Genomic DNA, 18694 nt, shown 5'->3' on the forward strand with positions numbered 1-18694 from the left:
GACAGTAAAAACAAAATAATTAGGTAAGAACATTGGTGGATTTTTTTTTCATCAGTGGTAAATCACATGCTACTACTTTAGAAATCAGAACTAATCTATGAGCTGTTTCCCCCCCAGCCAATGAAAGTTTCAATTGTTATTCTTTTATCTACATGATGTCATTTGCCTATAATGACTTTCATGCTTGAAACAGTCATCACACATCAAATGCCAGACAGTATGAAGCACTTTCTTATCGCCTAATAACACCTTAAATACAATGCCGCTGTGTGAATGAAATCTTGGACTAGATGGATCCTTTGTCTGATCCAGCATGGCTCTTCTTATGTTCTAATACTTTTCAATGAGGCAGTTCACACATACAGCACATGGATTTGTGAATCAACCCAAACATAAACATGGACCTTTGCCTCTCTTCAGGCTAAAATCTGAAAGGATCTCTCCAATGTCAGTACTGACTGCTGAGGGATAATTGTAGCTTGACAACTTCTGATTTCAAAAATACTGCCCCAACGAGTGAAATCTTGTGTCTCATGGTGAGAGCGTAATGGAATCCTGGCAGATCATCAGTGGAGCTGGAGCAGGCCTGTTGGGTCAGGGACAAAATCTATCTAGTGGGACAGTGGTGGAGTTTTTATGTTTCTATGAAACATTTATGTATTACTGTCGTCTTCTGTTCTTTGCATTACTGCCAAAAACAAAGCAAGAAATTTCCATTGGGCTGGATCTGAAGATGACTGACTTTTAAAACTCTGATACTAGTTACATGCCAAAATGTGGTTTTACTGGTGAGCCCATTAAAATAGTGGTCCATTTAGAAGCCCTAACTGTGTCCTAGAGTACATGAGATCAGCAATGTGCAGATTCAGATTGCATCTTACCTAGCAGTTTTTGATTCAATACTATCCAGAAGGCTTAGAACAATCTTTGTAACATGGTGCCCTCCAGATGTGTTGGACTACAACTCCCAGCATCCATCAGCCAGGTTGAAGAAGGCTGGTTTAGAAAACAGTCTCTGCTGGACAGAGCATCAAGGAATGCCAATGTGTAATTGGCACATACTGATATAAACACTATCAAGTTGGTATTCACCTAAATTCAGTTTGTTTGAAGTTTATAGTCTAATTTTAGCATCAGTAATTCTGCCTAGAAAGAAGTCTGTTCCTTAGCTTGAAGAAATGTATCTGGCACTTGCTGTGGCACTCAATTTGTGGCACTATAAACTGATGCTTGAGGGATCCAATCTTATGGCATATCTTCAAGTCCCATCTAACCTTATGTTTCTGTGAAGCATTTCTGTAGTTCTGCTTTCTCTAGTGATGTTTGAGTTGTTGCAATTTATCTTCTAACTGTTCCAAGACCAGGAATAATTTTGACAACAGTTAGTTGGCTTCTATCGTGCATTTCCCCATCAGTCAGGTAGTGCACATGTCAAACTCCCATTTAACCTGTTTTCATATGTGTGAGTCAGGCCTTTAAAAGTCTCCATTCAACTAGATGTGACATTAATTGCATGAATGAAAATAACATGCTTTTTTTGTGATCTAAACAAAATGGATTCCACTGAAGTTTCCACAATGGGGTTTCACATTCCACTGAAACCAGAAATCTGCCTGTTGAATACATGGGGCCAAAGCGCTTAAAAACTTTGGTGTCATATAAGGCCGTAGGATTTGTAAAGGAGGGTAAGGCTAAATTTTGCTTGCTCTTCTGCTTTAATTTTCTGAGCAATCACTGATCCCTGGGTCATTTATTTGATTCTGTTATACCCAATAGTCATGAAGTAACTAAAATAAATCTAGGCCTTCAGTAAGTTTAGAAGAAGAAGAAAAAGACCAGTGAATACGCTATTCTGGTTCGCATATGTCTACAAACTGTTAATCTGTTGTGTCAGCAGGGACAGGTCTTCACACATGTTTTCACTTTTCATTTGCAAAGAAATTTAAAACACATTTATAACAGAAAGTAAAGTCCATATTTCCACAGTGCAATAGATTAACTAACTAATACACAGCTTTACACAGCTAACATCATTCTCCTGCAACTAATCCATCTCAGCCTGCTTTTGAATGAGTGGTGTGCTTCTTGTGACTATGTTAATAATCCATCATTTCTTGTTTACCCCTTACTTTAAAATGTTTCTGCCCCCTCCTTTAATATCTCATATGGCTGGTGTTATAGTCTGTGGCTGTGATGTGCAATCCTATTCCTACCTAACATAAATTTCCTGGACAGAACAGTAATGCACATTCATTTACATAAAATGTCATTTTCTTAACACAATTAATGAAGTTTGGCAGCCATTTATCTAATTTGTTCTGTATAGATTGGGGTTTGGAATTCAAACAGTGGCCTTAATATGACTGACAGCAATAAAGACAGATCTACCAATATCACTGATTCGCTGGCGAACCGAACACTCATAGTCACCACTATTTTGGTAAGTTCTGGCATACGTCATTGCTATTCTTCGTGGATTATTTTCCTTTACTTACGTTGCCTTCCTAATCACTACACATTTTTCCATGGCCATGTAGACACCATTTGTGTGTATCGATGCTACAAATTCCTCCAGTCAGCAAAAAAAAAGTGTTGCCAGGCCTACAAGAATGTACAACAGCCTTGTCAAGTCAATTTAGCAGCAGCCCTCTACATACCCATACCCACAGACACCCACACCGAGGCAATCAGCTAACCTAAGTCCATTTCATATGTGAACCAGTGCTGTGTTTTCATAAATGCCACATCTTCAGACCATTTGTTCTTATCTACAATTGTAATATAACCGTATTTCCAATTTTTAAGCCTATTACACTGCTTTGTTTGAAACTAAATGCAACTAAAAACACAGGAACAGGCTGGTGTGAAATGTGTTCAGCTTTCTGCTTGAAAGCAGTGTTTGTGAGAGGAATCTTGAAAGGTGTTTGGGAGAGGAGAAAGACAACATATGTCCATCTTGCCCTTCTTCTCTTGCTTTTGGTGGGCTTTCTGCTCTCTTGCTCTCTCTCATTTTGAAAGCACTGCATGAACATTTATACATTTAACATTATTATTAAACATATTTTCATCTCTTTCTTTCTTTCTTTCTTTCTTTCTTTCTTTCTAATTTAGTAGAATCTAATCTTTTTTTTAATGTTGAAAAACATTAGTTCAAAGCTTCCTGCCTAATTGTATGTTCCATATTGTGAGAATTTCTGTCACGGTTGTAGTGATTAGTTTTGGACTGTTCTGGAATTACATTGGATTCATAGCTAAGATTGTAACCATTCAGCTTTTGCCATGGAGTATCCTGTAATAAAGGGGACTCGTGATTTGGGTGTCCTGGGTGTGTGCGTGAAGGATCAGGATCATGACAACTAAGCTAGTGACAACTAGGGAGATTGCTTTGATCCAGTAGGTTGGATCCAGACTAAGAAACGGCACAATCCTATGTCTGTCTGGATGGGGAATGCTGGCAGTTGTAGGACTTTTTTTTTCTGTCCTACAACTGTAGGACAGAAACTAAAGGATTGTGTCCTTTATTATGTTTTAGTCCCATTGAAATCAAAGACAAAAGTTAATTATGACTAACTGAAGTCCCATTGATTTCAAGGGGATTAAACTTTGATTAACTATCTGGATCGAATCCATAAGTGCATGATTTACTACACCCTAAGACCTTCAGTAGTGTTTTTTGACTTGTATGTGTACATCCATATAGAGCTCCTTCAAAGTGGTCTTCTTCCTACTAATATACTCAGATTTAGCTATGTGATGATATTACTAAATAAACAAAGCTAATTAAAACAATGTTTTTGTTATACACTTTAGCCTCACTTTGAACTAGCTTTGTTTGCCCTCAGTGACATTGTCACATAACCAATACTGATGATGAAGACTTCATTGTTACTAGGAAGAAGGTCATTAAAAAAAAAAAAGAACCAAAGCAGCAGCATTTATTATTCTTAATTAGTCCAACATAGTTTGTATATTAACCATATGTTAATGCTAATAGTAGCTTTCACAGCTTATAGTCTTGAGACTTTTAATATAGAAAATTGATTCAAACAAAACATCAATGTTAAACTAAGCACCAGTACAATTTCGACAAGTGATAATACTTTTCCTGTATTTTATTAAACTGGAATAATCTCAAAAGTACCCAATTTCTGACAAACGTCTTATTTCCTTTCCTACAGGAAGATCCCTATGTGATGTACAAGAAATCTGATAAGCCCCTTTATGGCAATGATAGATTTGAAGGGTATTGCCTGGATTTGTTGAAGGAATTATCAAATATTTTGGGCTTCATCTATGAAGTGAAACTAGTATCTGATGGTAAATATGGAGCCCAGAATGACAAAGGAGAATGGAATGGGATGGTCAAAGAACTCATAGATCACGTAAGGTTGAATTACGGTTGAATTATTCTATTCAGTCTGAAATAGCTAAGTATCTAAAATAGAATACTGTGCAATTTTCTGAAATAGAATGGCAATGAACTCAGATCTTAGCTAGACCTAAGGTTTATCCTGGGATCGTCCCGGGGTCGTCCCTGTCTGCTCCTGGGATCCCCTGTGCGTTATTTACATGAACAGGGATGACCCCAGGATGATCCCAGGATAAACCTTAGGTCTAGCTAAGGCCTCTGAGTCAAACACAGAGGGAAGGAGGAGCTTTTTCCATCCATTTTTATCTCTGGTTATCTTACCACATAATAGCTAATATCCCCTGCTCTTTTAGAGCATAATCTCCTACAGGTGGGAAACGTGTGGCCATCCAAATGTTGTTGGACTGCAACTATCTTTGGCCCAGGGGAGTTTCAGTCCAACAACTTCTGGAGGACCACCCATTTCCCATCCTTTTCCTGCACTTTTCTTTGGTAGTACCCCACTTGTTATGTGGTGAGCATAATGTGTAGCCTGACTATTAGAACACAGACAAGATGACCAATTGCACCCTTTAATATGTGTGTCACTCCTCTTGGAGGAGTGATGGGATGAACTGTAACAACAGCCACATGATAGATGTAAGTCACCTGCAGTGTACTCTTGTATTTCCCACTTCAAAGTTTCCCTATGGAAATTTCAGTCTTGAAGTCCTTCAGAACTCAGCTGCACAGCCTTCCCTGTTATGCATAGTGGACTGAGTACTGGAATGTACAAATACTGCTTTATTATAGCATTGCTCACGTCACCCAGAAAAGGATGAAACATAACAAAAAAAAAATAGAAAAATGTTGCAATCTCATGCTTCTTGAAGACATCGTCACACCGTACATTCTGAGGGAATAATATGAAATTAGCATAGCTTGTCTGAAGTTGAGCTTCCTTCCCAATAGAAGGAATTAGAAAATTGTAAGAAAATATTTTTTCTTTCTTTCAGAGTTTACCTATTTCTACAGTTTTGAGCAAATTTAGTTTTATTTGTGTCCGCATGCTTGAAAAAGTAAGTGAAGAAATAAAAATATGCTTGTTTAATGGAAATGAGAATATTATTTTCCAATTTGTGTTCCCAGAAAGCTGACCTGGCTGTTGCTCCTCTCACTATTACCTACGTAAGAGAAAAAGTAATTGACTTTTCAAAGCCCTTCATGACACTGGGAATCAGTATTTTGTACCGGAAGCCCAATGGCACGAATCCTGGTGTTTTTTCCTTTCTAAACCCTCTTTCTCCTGATATTTGGATGTATGTCCTCCTAGCCTGCCTTGGAGTCAGTTGTGTGCTCTTTGTCATTGCAAGGTAAGTTCAAAGGTCCTGACTGACAACAAACCATGGTCTTTGCTACATGCTGTACACTGGTCACATAAATGGTTCTTCTCTCTCTTTTAAATCTGAGGGGGGCGATTTGTGGGGTGGGACAGTGAAGGTTTAATTCTCTGATGTGTGGTGGTCCCAATGTTAATTGGGTGTGTGTGTATGTACATTTACTTTAGAGTGAAAAAGGTTATCCTCAGCTACATGTGACACAATGTATAGTTTGATCCTGACATGAGTTGTCCACACACTATTAGAACTGTGATACAAGTGAAAAGTTGTGATGAGGACATTGGCAACCCAAAGGCCTGGCACCATCTCTTGACTTGATTATGGGGCTGGCAACTGGACATGCAGATGGAGTTCAGTGAGTTACTTTATACTATTACCCCACTCTGCAAGAAACGTAAACCAGTGCTTTTCAAACTATATAAGTCAAAATCAGGTGGAGGCCACTTCTGTGCAGAGGAACTTGCTTGCACAATCTGTCACTATCCAATTTTAGGCAATTCCCTCCTCCCCTCTGCACATCCCAGGCCTTTTGTCAGGGTTTTATAGGCTTCTTAGGGGCACAGGTGGCTGCGATGGGGTGGAAAGGGTGGGAAAGACCCCTGCACAGCCATGCAGCACTGCCTATGACCCAAATTCAATCATCACAGACGTAATTCCTTGAAAGACAGTTTGTCTATCGTTGACCAATGTTTCCCTGCAGCATGCAGTCAGAGAGGAGTATCAAACCATACTATCAATATGGCTTAATCTACACCAAGCAGGACATTGCACTATAACGGTATGGAAGTGGTATATAAAAGGCAGGAGCCACCCTGGTGCTTTATAGCGGTATTGAAGTGTACTGACTACTGTTGGGGCCCATTGACACATACCAGATACTGTTTTCATAGTGCTGTATCCTGCTTGGTGTAGATTAGGCCTATGTGTGGGGCAATGGCCTGCTCCACATGAACTGACTGCTCTCTAGAACATTTTCCAGACGCTTCAGCAACATGCAAGTATTCTGCTGCTGAGGTGGAGAAATGCCACAAATGATTTAGTAACATGACTAAATCATTTTAGTTCCACACTGAAATCTTTTTCAAAGGACAATTACTATCAAACGGTGCCTTTTAGGCAGGCTTCTGCTTCAACACCAAAATATCAGAACAGTTCTAACAAAGTACCTGAAAAGTTCATTCCACTTAGCTGTATGTGTCAGAGAGAGGCAGACAGTGAAATAATGTCTTGGTTTCCAAGCAAATCTACAAAGCTGTCCAACCACTATTTACAGTAATACACTCTCACAAACTATGCTCACTGTACCATGATTAATAGATTTGACTGTGCATAGATCATGATCTCATACATGACTACTAACAATCTGACCACCATTGACAGATGATTATTTCCCCCTGTGTAATGAGCCAAGACTGAAACTTGTCCTGTTCTATTTAGAGGGGAAGATGGGTAAAAATCAGTAACTTGAGACTTCCTCTCTCCCAGGATGGACATGATTCTACAATGCCAAGAATGATCCTCTCTAAAGCTTGATGTGCCCGATCCTCTGCACACTTTTGACTTCTATAGCTTTCTTTGCTGGCAAAGTGTTTGTGCCCTCCACAATTATCTTGACAGACAGGAATTTACCAAATGAATCCTTTCCTGGCGTTTTGATAAAGCTTCACCTGCCACATTTCTGTCAGGCAGGAGATTTTCAAGGCACAGAAGCTCTGCCAAAAAGAAAAAAGAGCCAGCATTTCCAGTGCTTACTTCCCTTCCAGGTTGGGACAAAACACATCAAGCTTTGAACATTTTAGAATTTCCCCTGGTCAAGGGAAGTGTCCAGAGTGCAAGTCAAGAGGCCATGATTTGCTAAGCCAAATCAAAAGCACAACAGCAATTTCTACAAGCTTACCTCAGTGCTTCATTAATGTTCTTCATTGTTGAAGTATGTCAGCTTCTATTTCCAAGGTACATCTTGATTTCTAATGTCCTCATTATCCTTAGTGGGTTTTACTCATGTCCAAAGGTTTCCATGTCCCCAAGGGCCTGTTTTTTAATAGCAGCAGTTTCTCTATGTCTCATGTGTGAGCTGCTATTTAAAAGCCTCTCAGTTTCTACTGTCGATGGAACCTGGTTTTTTCTGGATTGCCACTGTATAGAGAAATGGAAGCTGAGAGTTCACTATTTTTAAGGATTGAGACCTATGATTGCAACACAAATATCTCTGAGATATATGATATTATGATTATTACGTGACTCAAATTTTAATTTTTTTAAAGAGCTTGCTGGATCATTCTAGTCACACCTCCAAATTGGTTTTCATCTTTCAAAGATGTATCCCTTTGCAAAGATCTTGATTGTTTATATTCTGAACAAGTAGAAACTAAGTGTGAAAAGTCCTTTGTTTCTAATCATATCAAAGTTGTGGAAGTAAAATATTCTGGGGTTCTTTTGTGTGTCTTTTGGAGTCAATGAAATATATCCGTTTTGGTGACTGTGTTTCTTTAAATTGTGTGATTAAAAAAAGATCATTTACTATAAAATTTCCGGTGACTGTGCTGGGGTGGGGGTGATCAGTAATATTAACATTTTTTTGTCCATTTTAATAAGATAATATCTAAGCAGTACAATCTCTTTTCACTTGCAAATTTGCAACCATTGCTTTATATCCCTTATGCAACCCTATCACAGATGCTTTGCTTTTTAATACTAAATGTGGTATTAATAGGACATAAATGCACAAATCTATTTGTAGAGTAACCATTGGTTCCTTCCTAGATGAGTATATTGGTTGCAACAGAACTAGAAAATTTTAGACATCATGCCTCCACTATTGGCAAAATGAGTCTTCAAGTGGTGGTTTACCTACTGCGCGGGAATCTTGAGCTCTAAGGAAAGCCAGGATCATGTTATGCCACTTTCTGCAGTCTGTGCACAATTTCTTTCTGACATTTTCTTAATACTTCCAAAGGAAATCACATGTGCATAATTTTGTGCAAGGCTGCAGCCACTGACTTCAGCAGAATTAGAGTTTAATCCAGTTTGATTTATTTCTTCCACAGCAGCTCCTGCACAATATGTTAAGAGCCTCAGGCTTACACTGAGGTGAACAGAGGAAGGTGAATTGGATTAGGTTTCATATTTAAAGGGTGTTTACATAATATTTTGTGGTTTATTTTAGAAAAAATGTTTATTATAACTCTATACCAATGAGTTCCATGCAGCTTACAAACTACTAATACTTCCACACAGGTTGATGTATTTTTTAAAGAAAACAAAAGCTGGAAATGGTGTTAATGGCCAAGGAAACAGAACAAAGTACATCACTTTTCTACCAGAACTAATTTTGTTTTATATTTATTGGGCCCTCATAATTGTCCCCTATAGCTTATGGCTATTCTTTTTGAGTTTGTATAATCAGATAGTTACCATATGCCCTACCTATCACATCTATTGTTTTCCAAATGACCTGGGACATGCATTCAATAAATATGCCAAACCGTTTTTTATGGCATAAACTGAATTTGCGCTGGACCCAAGTTCCAACCAATGAGATTTACCAAATGGAAATCTTCCAACCCAAATAGGATAGCCGACTGCCAGAGGAAACAATTCCTGTAGGTCAGATCCAAAGGGAATGCAACAGAATGTGCCATATGTAATATAAAAGGTGAGCACCAGTAGCTACACGGCCTGAAGGATTTTCCCCCTATTATTTTCCAGCAATTACACTTAGTTGTTGTTTTGCTTTGTTTCTTTCACCGAGCAATATGCCTTTGCCTATGTAATCTTCTCTTTTTAAAACAACAACAACAACAACTCTGCAACAAATGTATCTAACAGTTTTTGCACATTCAAACACATAAAAATACTTTAGGGGCACTTTTATTGTCTCACCTTATATTTTCTGAGCCAAATTCTAAAGGAATTCTACAAGACAGAGAAAACAAACGAAGCCTGCACAGCAGCCATCTCTGCAAAAGTAGAACCAGGAAACGAAAGAAAAGGCCACAGAGCATGTGCAACTCCGGGGTCCTCCTTCCCCTTCCTTCAAAGGCCATATACCAAGGCTTCAGAAAGTGCATATAATATAATAAGTGGGACAAGAAACAAAAAACATTGTAGTGTGAAGTGCTCCTGCGTATGGTTTCAGTCAGCCATACTGCCTTCTAGGACACTCCATTCCATTCTCCCTCCCATCCAGTTATTCTGTTCCCCACCCCCAACACATGTTCAGCCTTTAGTGCTCCCTGAACAAAGTTAGTTGACTCTGGGCTAATTTGGGAGCAGGTGGTTGCCATCTGAGTTTCTTCCTACAGCTTTTTCTTTCTACAACTTCTTGTACTTCTGCAAACCTTGAGGTTCTCCTGAGTGGCCCCATTTTGGCTATAATCCTGTGGCACACACCAGCTGGGGCTGCTGTAAGGCAGGGAGTTATGAAAATGAAAAGAAAGCAGGTCCCTGTGCAATGAAACTCCTGTCTGTCTGTAATTCATAGGGTGACCATATGACCGGATTTGTCCGGGTTTTTGATGGCGAATCCGGGTGGGGGAGGGGAAATCCGGATTTTTTTTCCAAAGAGCAGCTTTAATGGGAATTAACAAAAATGCTTATAACTCCATCATTTTAAAGATAAAGACATGAAACTTGGCACAATGGTAGCACTTAGGAAGGGCTTTATTCATGCCTAATTTGAAACAGATCCGTTCATCCATTGATTTTTTAGATTTTTTTAAAAAATTGAGGTTTTAAAATTATTATTTTAAAAATTGTCATTTTTAAAGTTAAAGAGATGAAACTTTACACCATGAAAGGATTTAGGCAGAGCTTTAGCCACACCAAATTTGAAACAGATCTGTTCATCCATTGATTTTTTAGGAATTTTTTTTAAAATGAGGTTTTAAAATTATTATTTTTAAGCTGTCATTTTTAAAGAAAAAGAGCTGAAAGTTGGCACCATGATAGCTTTTAGGTAGAGCTTTAGCCATACCAAATTTGAAACAGATCTGGGCCCAGTAGCAAACCCTGTTAACAACAACAGCAGCTTGCAATGAGTGAAGACACAGTTAGAAAAGATATTTGAGGGAAGGGGAGAAAGTAACACACAGAGTACAGCAAAAGCTTCAAAGTACAGCAAAACCTACAAAAGTAGGAGTGAATGAAGTTAATTTCAGATACATTGAATCTCTCACTTGTTCTTTATTTCAGTGATTTTAACATTAAGATGTTATGTAGAACAGATTTGTCTTAAATGTGTGCTGTAAAATCAGACATGTGACCAAGGCTATGTTCAGGTGGGCATGCCCCCTTGGTACTGGACACGCCCCCTTGGGGGCGACCATGTTGTCCTCCTTTTTGGTTTCCAAAATATGGTCACCCTAGTAATTCAGAACATGAATTTGCTTCTACCTAAAAGGCAAACTCTAGGTCGACGCATCATTTGTCCCACAAATTCCACATACGGCACACAAACTGAATTAGACTCTGCATGTGGAGATCTAATCAATAGCTAACAAATGCCATTGTGCATGTACTCTTATATATGTGCATTGTGAAGAGAGAGAGATTATAAACGTACTTAGGAACAAATTTCCAGCTCTAAATAAAGAGAACTTTGGACAGTATCGGAATGTAATAAATGAGTGAATTTGCTCAGGAATGAATTCCACTGAAATTAATGGAGTTTATATAGGCCTAAAGTACATCTGTTCTGCAGAGGGGCTAAGGTTCATTTTCAGATTCAGTTTTTGGCTTCAGGTGGATAGAGCTTCCTTCCTCAGCTGCTCTCATATACAGTGCCTCCAATTATTTTGTCAACTATTGTCTTCCCCTCCCAAGATAGGGCCAATGTTGCCTGGTTCTGACGTTATTTTAAAAATGTAACAAGCATGCAAATTCAAGCATATTTGACTAAAAATGGTGGTGGGGGCAACAATGGCGACTGGGGGTTGCAGCGGAGGTGAGCAGCGCTGAAGTGGGGCAATGCATAGTAAGGGATAGCAAGTAGGTCAAATATTCAAAACCTCTTCATGGGGAGGTCCAAGTCTTTCCTGGAGTTCAGGCACAATCCTGTTTTTTTAAGATAATTAGGACTCAGTCTTATGCACATTTAGGGAGAGAAAAGTCCTACAACTGGCTGGGGCATGCTGAGAGTTGTAGGACATTATTTTCTCTAAACATGCATAGGTTTGCACCTTTAGAATCACTACACCTATTGAATGAAAGGCATACAGTATTTTATTCTTGTATTTCAAATCGAATGGCTTATCTTTTTTTTATATAGTACTTACTATAATGCATGTAAGGTTTTTCTCCTTTAATCTGTGTCCTGCATCCTGTGTTAATTTTTTTTAAAATTACCTATTGTATCAATAATGATGATGTTATTTAACTAACAGCATCCTAAAGTACAAACTTTCAATTAGTGCCTTCATTATTATCAGTGTTCATTGCTTCAAGCCTAGCACAGCAGTCTAGTTGCAAGAGTGCATAAATTCAAAGCTTAATTATATTGTTAAAATGGCAATTAAAATGTACTGGCATGACATTGTCAATTAAAGCCATATTCATAAACATCACAATAAAAGTATGCCCTACAGCTGTGAGAATCAGCAACAGGCAGGGTTCTGCAGATAGAGACAGTCTTAACGTATTTTTGCAAAGTATGTTATAGATTACAATATGACATAGTGTAATTTTTTGTTCTTGTTGCAAAAATTGAGACCTTCCATTGTAAGTGGGATTTTTCTAATTTCTTCCATAGATGTCTATAATACTTATACCACTGACATCCCAGAACTGCTTCATTATCTCAGCAAGTATTTATTTGCAAATTCATTATTTTATTTATTTTATTTTATTTTATTTATTACATTTTTATACCGCCCAATAGCCAAAGCTCTCTGGGCGGTTCACAAAAATTAAATCATTAACCAATTCCCTACTAATCAAGTAACAGAGATCTACAAGTGGAAATAGATTTCTGTATGTAGAGGTGCTCTTCCAGACATGCAAATCAGATTTGCAAAAGGCAGGGGAGCCTCATGTGTTGCACGGGTGTATGCACTGCTTTACAAGTGAGCAGCATTGTCAGGAGCTGTTGAAGTCAGTCCCAAGTGATCCCAGGTTTTCATTAAGGAGGATGAGCTGACTCTGATTCCAGTAGAGTCTTAAGTAACTAACACAGTCTAGCATGGGCAAAAGTCAAGCCCTGAAAGCAGCAGTTGAAGATTAGGATAGCCAGATTGTGTAGATAGTGTAATCCAAAGAGAGGGAGGAAGTTGTCCCAAATTCTACAGGGTACAAGTGCTTCACCTGGTAGAATCTGATCACAGCGAGACATCGTCACTCATACTGAAGGCACCAGCCTTAGAACTAGAGATGGGTGAACAATCTATTTTCACAATCGCCGAGATTCTCCAAACATCATCTTGAAGCTTGGCTTGCCTCGTTTCCGATGCTCAATTGCGCTCTTTTTTCATTTCAGGAAAAGTGTGCATTTTGAAAGCATTTTGAACGGGGAAATGCACATTTTGAAAAGAGCACACTCCCTTCCCCCATGGAGTAAAGCATGAAAATGTGCATTTGGGGGGAATGCATATTTTTAAAAGTGTGCATTTTTTAAAGTGTGCATTTTCCAAATGTGTGTTTGGGAGGTTGTGAACATTTTCGGAGAGCATGTGCTCCAGTTTGTGTTCAAGATTGTGAATTCACATGATCTGCAAACATAAATGAAATCCTTGTACATCCCTGCTTAGAAGGTCTTGCATAGAAACTGATGGATTGGTCTCTAAGGTTAGCGGACTGAGTCCTCAGTCAGGTGGTAGGACTCAGACTGCAGGCTGAGAAACACTACTGGATCTACAAGCATATGGCACTAAAGCTAAGGTGCCAGATCATAGCTGATGGGGACTCTGGTTCATCCCTTCCTCCACCCTACACTTCTCGGTGGTGGTGGTATAAAGTGCATTATAATTGATATTTGTTTTAAATTAATGAGATCTCTTAGGGTAGACAGGGAGTTAGTCAAGACCATCCATTGCTGAGGAAATCCATTGTAGTATCCATTGCTGGTACTACAATTTCTAACAAAATCTAAGGACTAGTTCACACTTATTCACAGTGTGTGCCTGGAATTTTGCTCTATAGACTTGCATAATATGAAGATGAGAAGACTTATCTCTAAACATTAAAGGGTGTGCACAACAGTTCCTTGGCATATTTCCACCCCATATTCTCAAGTATTTGGAGATGTGTGTCATGCCTTCACAATATATGCATATAGACAGCAAAACGGTGATGTATATAGACAACACTGGTGGACATGTGGCAAACAAAGTTGATGAGTAAAATGTTGATTCATCCTTATACTGATCTGGACCCCTGTGTGACTACAATTATATGGAGGATCCCATTTATCATGTACATGGATGATCCCATTAATTTCAGTGGCAGTAGATGATCCAAATATCCTGATCAGTTCCTTCCACTGAAATTAAGCCATTCAGAAAGGGAAATCTGAGCACCTTTGCCAAGATCAGGCCAGTGGACTGGGGCAATAGCCTTCACTGCATCTCAAAGGAGAGCCTTTAAAATTATTTCAGTTTAATGGCCACTTTTATTTAATTTTTATCTGTCATGTCTCTACTATGAAGCAACCACATGTAAGCAGTTTTCTTATCTTTGACGGATGCACAAGGCTTATTTGTCAGGTTAAGAATCAGAGTACAACTATAATTAATGGAATGAGGCCTGTGGCTGAAAATGGAGCTCTAAGACCCGCTGTCTGCATTGCAACGCTGCTTGGGCGCTTTCACGCTGTGGCTGTACATTTATGAATATGGCCTTAATTTCCTCCCCTTTTATTTTCCTCATTAATCTTTGCATTTTGTGCATTGTTCAGCAGGTTTGCTGGTGCCGTCTGTATTTTTTTTTATCTGATGTTTACAAACTGTTTCTGTTAACTACCACAGGTTTACACCCTATGAGTGGTATAACCCCCACCCGTGCAACCCTGACTCAGATGTGGTGGAAAACAATTTTACTTTACTTAATAGTTTCTGGTTTGGAGTTGGAGCTCTCATGCAGCAAGGTACACCGGTTACACATCCTTATTGCACACATCCCACAGTCTGCTCAAGGGCTTCCGTGCTGGTAAACTCCACCATTTGTAGCTCTAGCGTATACTGTAAAACCTGATCTAGAAAAGAGACGTGCAATATGTACTTACATATACATATATTGTCAATTAAAAAGTGGGGTTGGGGGAGAAATGAAACTAGTACCTTTTGTAATCCAAAATAAATCTACAGAAGAACTAAGCCCAGAGGGCATTTTGTTAAAATCATGATTTCATGAGCATTTGTCAAACTTCTATTGCTTAAAAATCCCAAACACAATTAATGGCTTTTCTGCAGGTCTTTAAGGTTTTTGCCTCTTGTAAATGCATCCAGCCTTTGACACCTACATCATCCAAACTGCTGTTGATTCTGGAAACTGCACAGAGATGCTCATTTTACAGTGAAAGGAAAGGAGATGCACTTGACGCGGAGAATCAGCCTGGTGCATATACTGACCGTGTGTGTGTATATGGTGTGTTCATTTTGAGGCTCCCATTAATAAGTTTTTGCCTCTATATGAGGTGTGTGTTCAGAATATATGTTTAATCATTGTGAACCCCCTCAAAAATGACAGCACACTGAGGAAGTCACATAAATAGCCAAATATTTTAATAAAGGCATGTGAGTGTAAAACATCCCAACACAGGGCAGTTGTCTTTTAATACAATTTTGGGTTTGGTAAAAATTGAACAAAAATATTTATAAGCCTGACTTTGCTAACAATAATGGGAATTTGGCCATCGATTTAGTGGAGTTGGACTGTTCCCCATGGTACATCAGGCTTTTCTTGGCATGAGAGGAAAAGTGGACATTGTGTGCACCAAGCATGTACACTCTTAGAATGGATTCTACCCAAGACCATCTGACAGAAGTTCTTTGTCCCAGTGTCAGTAAAGTGCAGAGTAAGGTTTTACAGTATCAGGCAGGGGTGTGTGTATAGTTGTGACTGCTTCGCTAGTGTGCGAGTGTGTGAGTGCCCAAATACTTTGTGTTATTAGCAGCCTGCCTTTTTGGAGTTTACCACCATCCACAGCAAACTGTGGGATGCCGTGCCTACTAGTTACCACTACCTTGGGTACATGACAGTCAGCCCCAACCAGACTCTGCTTGTCTTTGAAGAAACTTTAAAAATGAAAACAAACCCTCAAAATTTGTAAGTTGAAGCGAATGTTTCCATGTACAAACTTGTGGTACGTGTGGACTGTGAGTGCACCGTCATTAACATGTAGAGTTTGAACAAGAGATGAATGGTTGCTAACCTCTGCATCTATTGTTATGCTCTTTCTTGTTAACAGAAGCTGCTTGTTGTGCTTGATTGGAAGCCACTGGTATATTAAATTTTAAAATGTGATGATCAGACTTTCTCTTTTCTACAGAGCGTGAGCAAAGTCTGGATCAGGATTGGCTGTCATGTCTGCCATAAAAAGGCACTAGAGAGTCTTCAGCAAGTATTGTCTCTGACTCTGGTTCTTGATAATAGCGTTATTTCCCCACCCCCTCTTCCTTCAGTCCTCAATCGAGATACATCTCTTCTTTAAAAGGTTACTGAAACATGCCATATGGCAGATTAATTGGAAGCACATAGAAAGCTATACAGGCCATGGTGTCCTGCTCACAAGCCTATTTAATGACAATGACATTACTCTGAAGTAAGTAAGCATGTTGTTTTTAAACAGCAAAGTATTGTGAATTCAGTAAGATTAAGGCTGCTATCCTGTACCCACTTACTTGGGAATAACTCCCTTGAATGTAACGGGATTTATTTTTGAGTAGACATGCATAGTATCACATTGTTAGGATACAAGCCTATACACAGTTACTTGGCAGTCAATTGATGGGACTTCCTCCAGAGAAAACATCCCCATGATCAAACTATAAGGATGTGAGGTCCTGTGAGACATATATTATGGTCTAGCAATTCTCTGTATAAACCACAACTCTGATGCCCATCTAGAGTTCCTCACCCACAAGGGTTGCAACAATAAAGCTATGTATGTGAGCTCTTTGCCCCTCCAGGGAGCTGAATGAGGAAGGCTACCCTACAGGAGCTCATGTGTACATCAGGGACCACACAAAGCTCTGGATTGGGGCAAAAGACTGCAGTTCATTTCCTCTGAAAATCTCCTTCCACCAAAGTAAATAGGCCTGGAGGTATGTGCCTATTAGTTTTACTGAACTGGCAATCAAAAGTGGTGAGCTGTCTGTGAAGCAATAGCCTACTTTCAGCTTTTTCTTTGGTTGAGATGGTTGTTGATGGTGTCCATTGACACCTTACAGGATCAGTGATTTTTTTTACCAGAAGCAAATCTAATCTAAGTAAAATACACACCTGTTTCACATAAGCAACTGACATTCTTATGACAGAAAATCAAAGGGAAATTACAATTAGCTACAAGGGATATACATGAAGAACTTCTCCGGGTTCTGTTTTGGAATTCATATAATCTTGGAAGCTGATCTAGATTATTCTGCCACGTTGCAATGATCTCTGAAATGTAGCGAGCCATTATTATCATCTATATTCATTAAATTGAGACATTGCATCAGCATCAGCATCCACATAATTTATATTCCTCTGCTGAGCTTTTAGTAAATAATGTTTTCATGAACAACTGAATCAGCATTCTTTGTCTCTTAATAGTGGCTAGATCTGCTACAAGTTAAAACGAAGTATACCAACTCTGGAAGAATATTTATTTGTAAATAAACATGCTTGCTAAATAGAATGCCAGGAGAAAGAATAAAATGTAGATATAAATACAAGTGGTGTTTTGTTTTGTTTTAAAACAGTTTTGAAATTAATAGGAGACTTTGGCTCATATCCTAAACACACTTACTAGAAAGTTGGCCTTATTTAATTCAGTAGGTCTTGGTGTTGTTAAGTAAATATGGCTAGGATTGCTTTGCATAACCACTGTCCAGCTCTTATTGGATAAGTGACACTGGATGGAGATAATCATCCATATCCAAACCAAAAGATAAATCCAGCCAGTTCAATGGGGTCTAGCCGAGCATTGGACAATGAATGTGTATCCGCATTGGTTGCATATAAGAAAGATTGGTTTTATGCACAGAATACCAATGCTGGATCAGACTTTTAATTTTTAAATAGCTATGCAGCCGAGCATACAGTTGCATAAGCATACAGATAAAATCCAACAGTGTCCATCTGACAGTGGAATAGACTGAGTTGATGGAATACATTCTCCCTCCCCACTGCATCCTAAGTGCATCTCCCAGAATCTGCTCTGGAGGGTTGGGGGACCTTCCACTGTAGATGAAGTGCAGGGGGGCAGAGAGGAAGGGGAAGTGTTGCATGAGCAGAAGTCTGCTCATACAACATGGAACCCAGAAACCCCAATCCAGAGCCCAAGAGATGCAGCAGGTTACTAATCTCTTCTAGGAAGGATTTTTTGTTTGGCAAGCATCTCCCATGAAATATTTGCTATAAATCCATCAATGTACACAGAACAGAAAAGAATGGAAGACACCAACTTAGTCCTAAGCCATCAAAGCTAATTCCCATTGATTCCCATTGACACACAGCAACATCATATAGACTTTTGAGCCATACTTAACACAGACTTTTAAGAGAGTCTTATTTATACTTCTATAAAATGACGTATTATCTATCAGCTATCATTTGGAAATGATTGCCCCCTTTTCAGCCTGTTATAGCATGCAATTTATAAATTAATAAATCTGCCAAGGACATAGATCTTTCATACGTTTACACATAATTGTCTCCAAAATTACAGAACTTCAAAGCCACACACACACACACAATTTTTCCTGAATAAACCAATTCTAATTATGCACATGCTTAGTGTCCAGCTCAGAAA

General features: G+C 38.9%; 1 protein-coding gene across 2 annotated transcripts in view; it reads left to right on the plus strand.

Moving 5' to 3' along the window:
* GRIK1 (glutamate ionotropic receptor kainate type subunit 1) overlaps positions 1-18694 on the plus strand; it is a 185155-nt gene that overhangs the window by 147481 nt on the left and 18980 nt on the right. For both annotated transcript variants that reach the window (XM_063126714.1, XM_063126715.1), the window contains 4 exons: positions 2327-2440; positions 4179-4382; positions 5498-5721; positions 14706-14824. In XM_063126714.1, the coding sequence (XP_062982784.1) occupies positions 2327-2440; positions 4179-4382; positions 5498-5721; positions 14706-14824 (661 nt within the window). The remainder of the gene's footprint in view (positions 1-2326; positions 2441-4178; positions 4383-5497; positions 5722-14705; positions 14825-18694) is intronic.

This window comes from Elgaria multicarinata, chromosome 5 (genome assembly GCF_023053635.1).
Source record: "Elgaria multicarinata webbii isolate HBS135686 ecotype San Diego chromosome 5, rElgMul1.1.pri, whole genome shotgun sequence".
Lineage (NCBI taxonomy): Eukaryota > Metazoa > Chordata > Lepidosauria > Squamata > Anguidae > Elgaria > Elgaria multicarinata.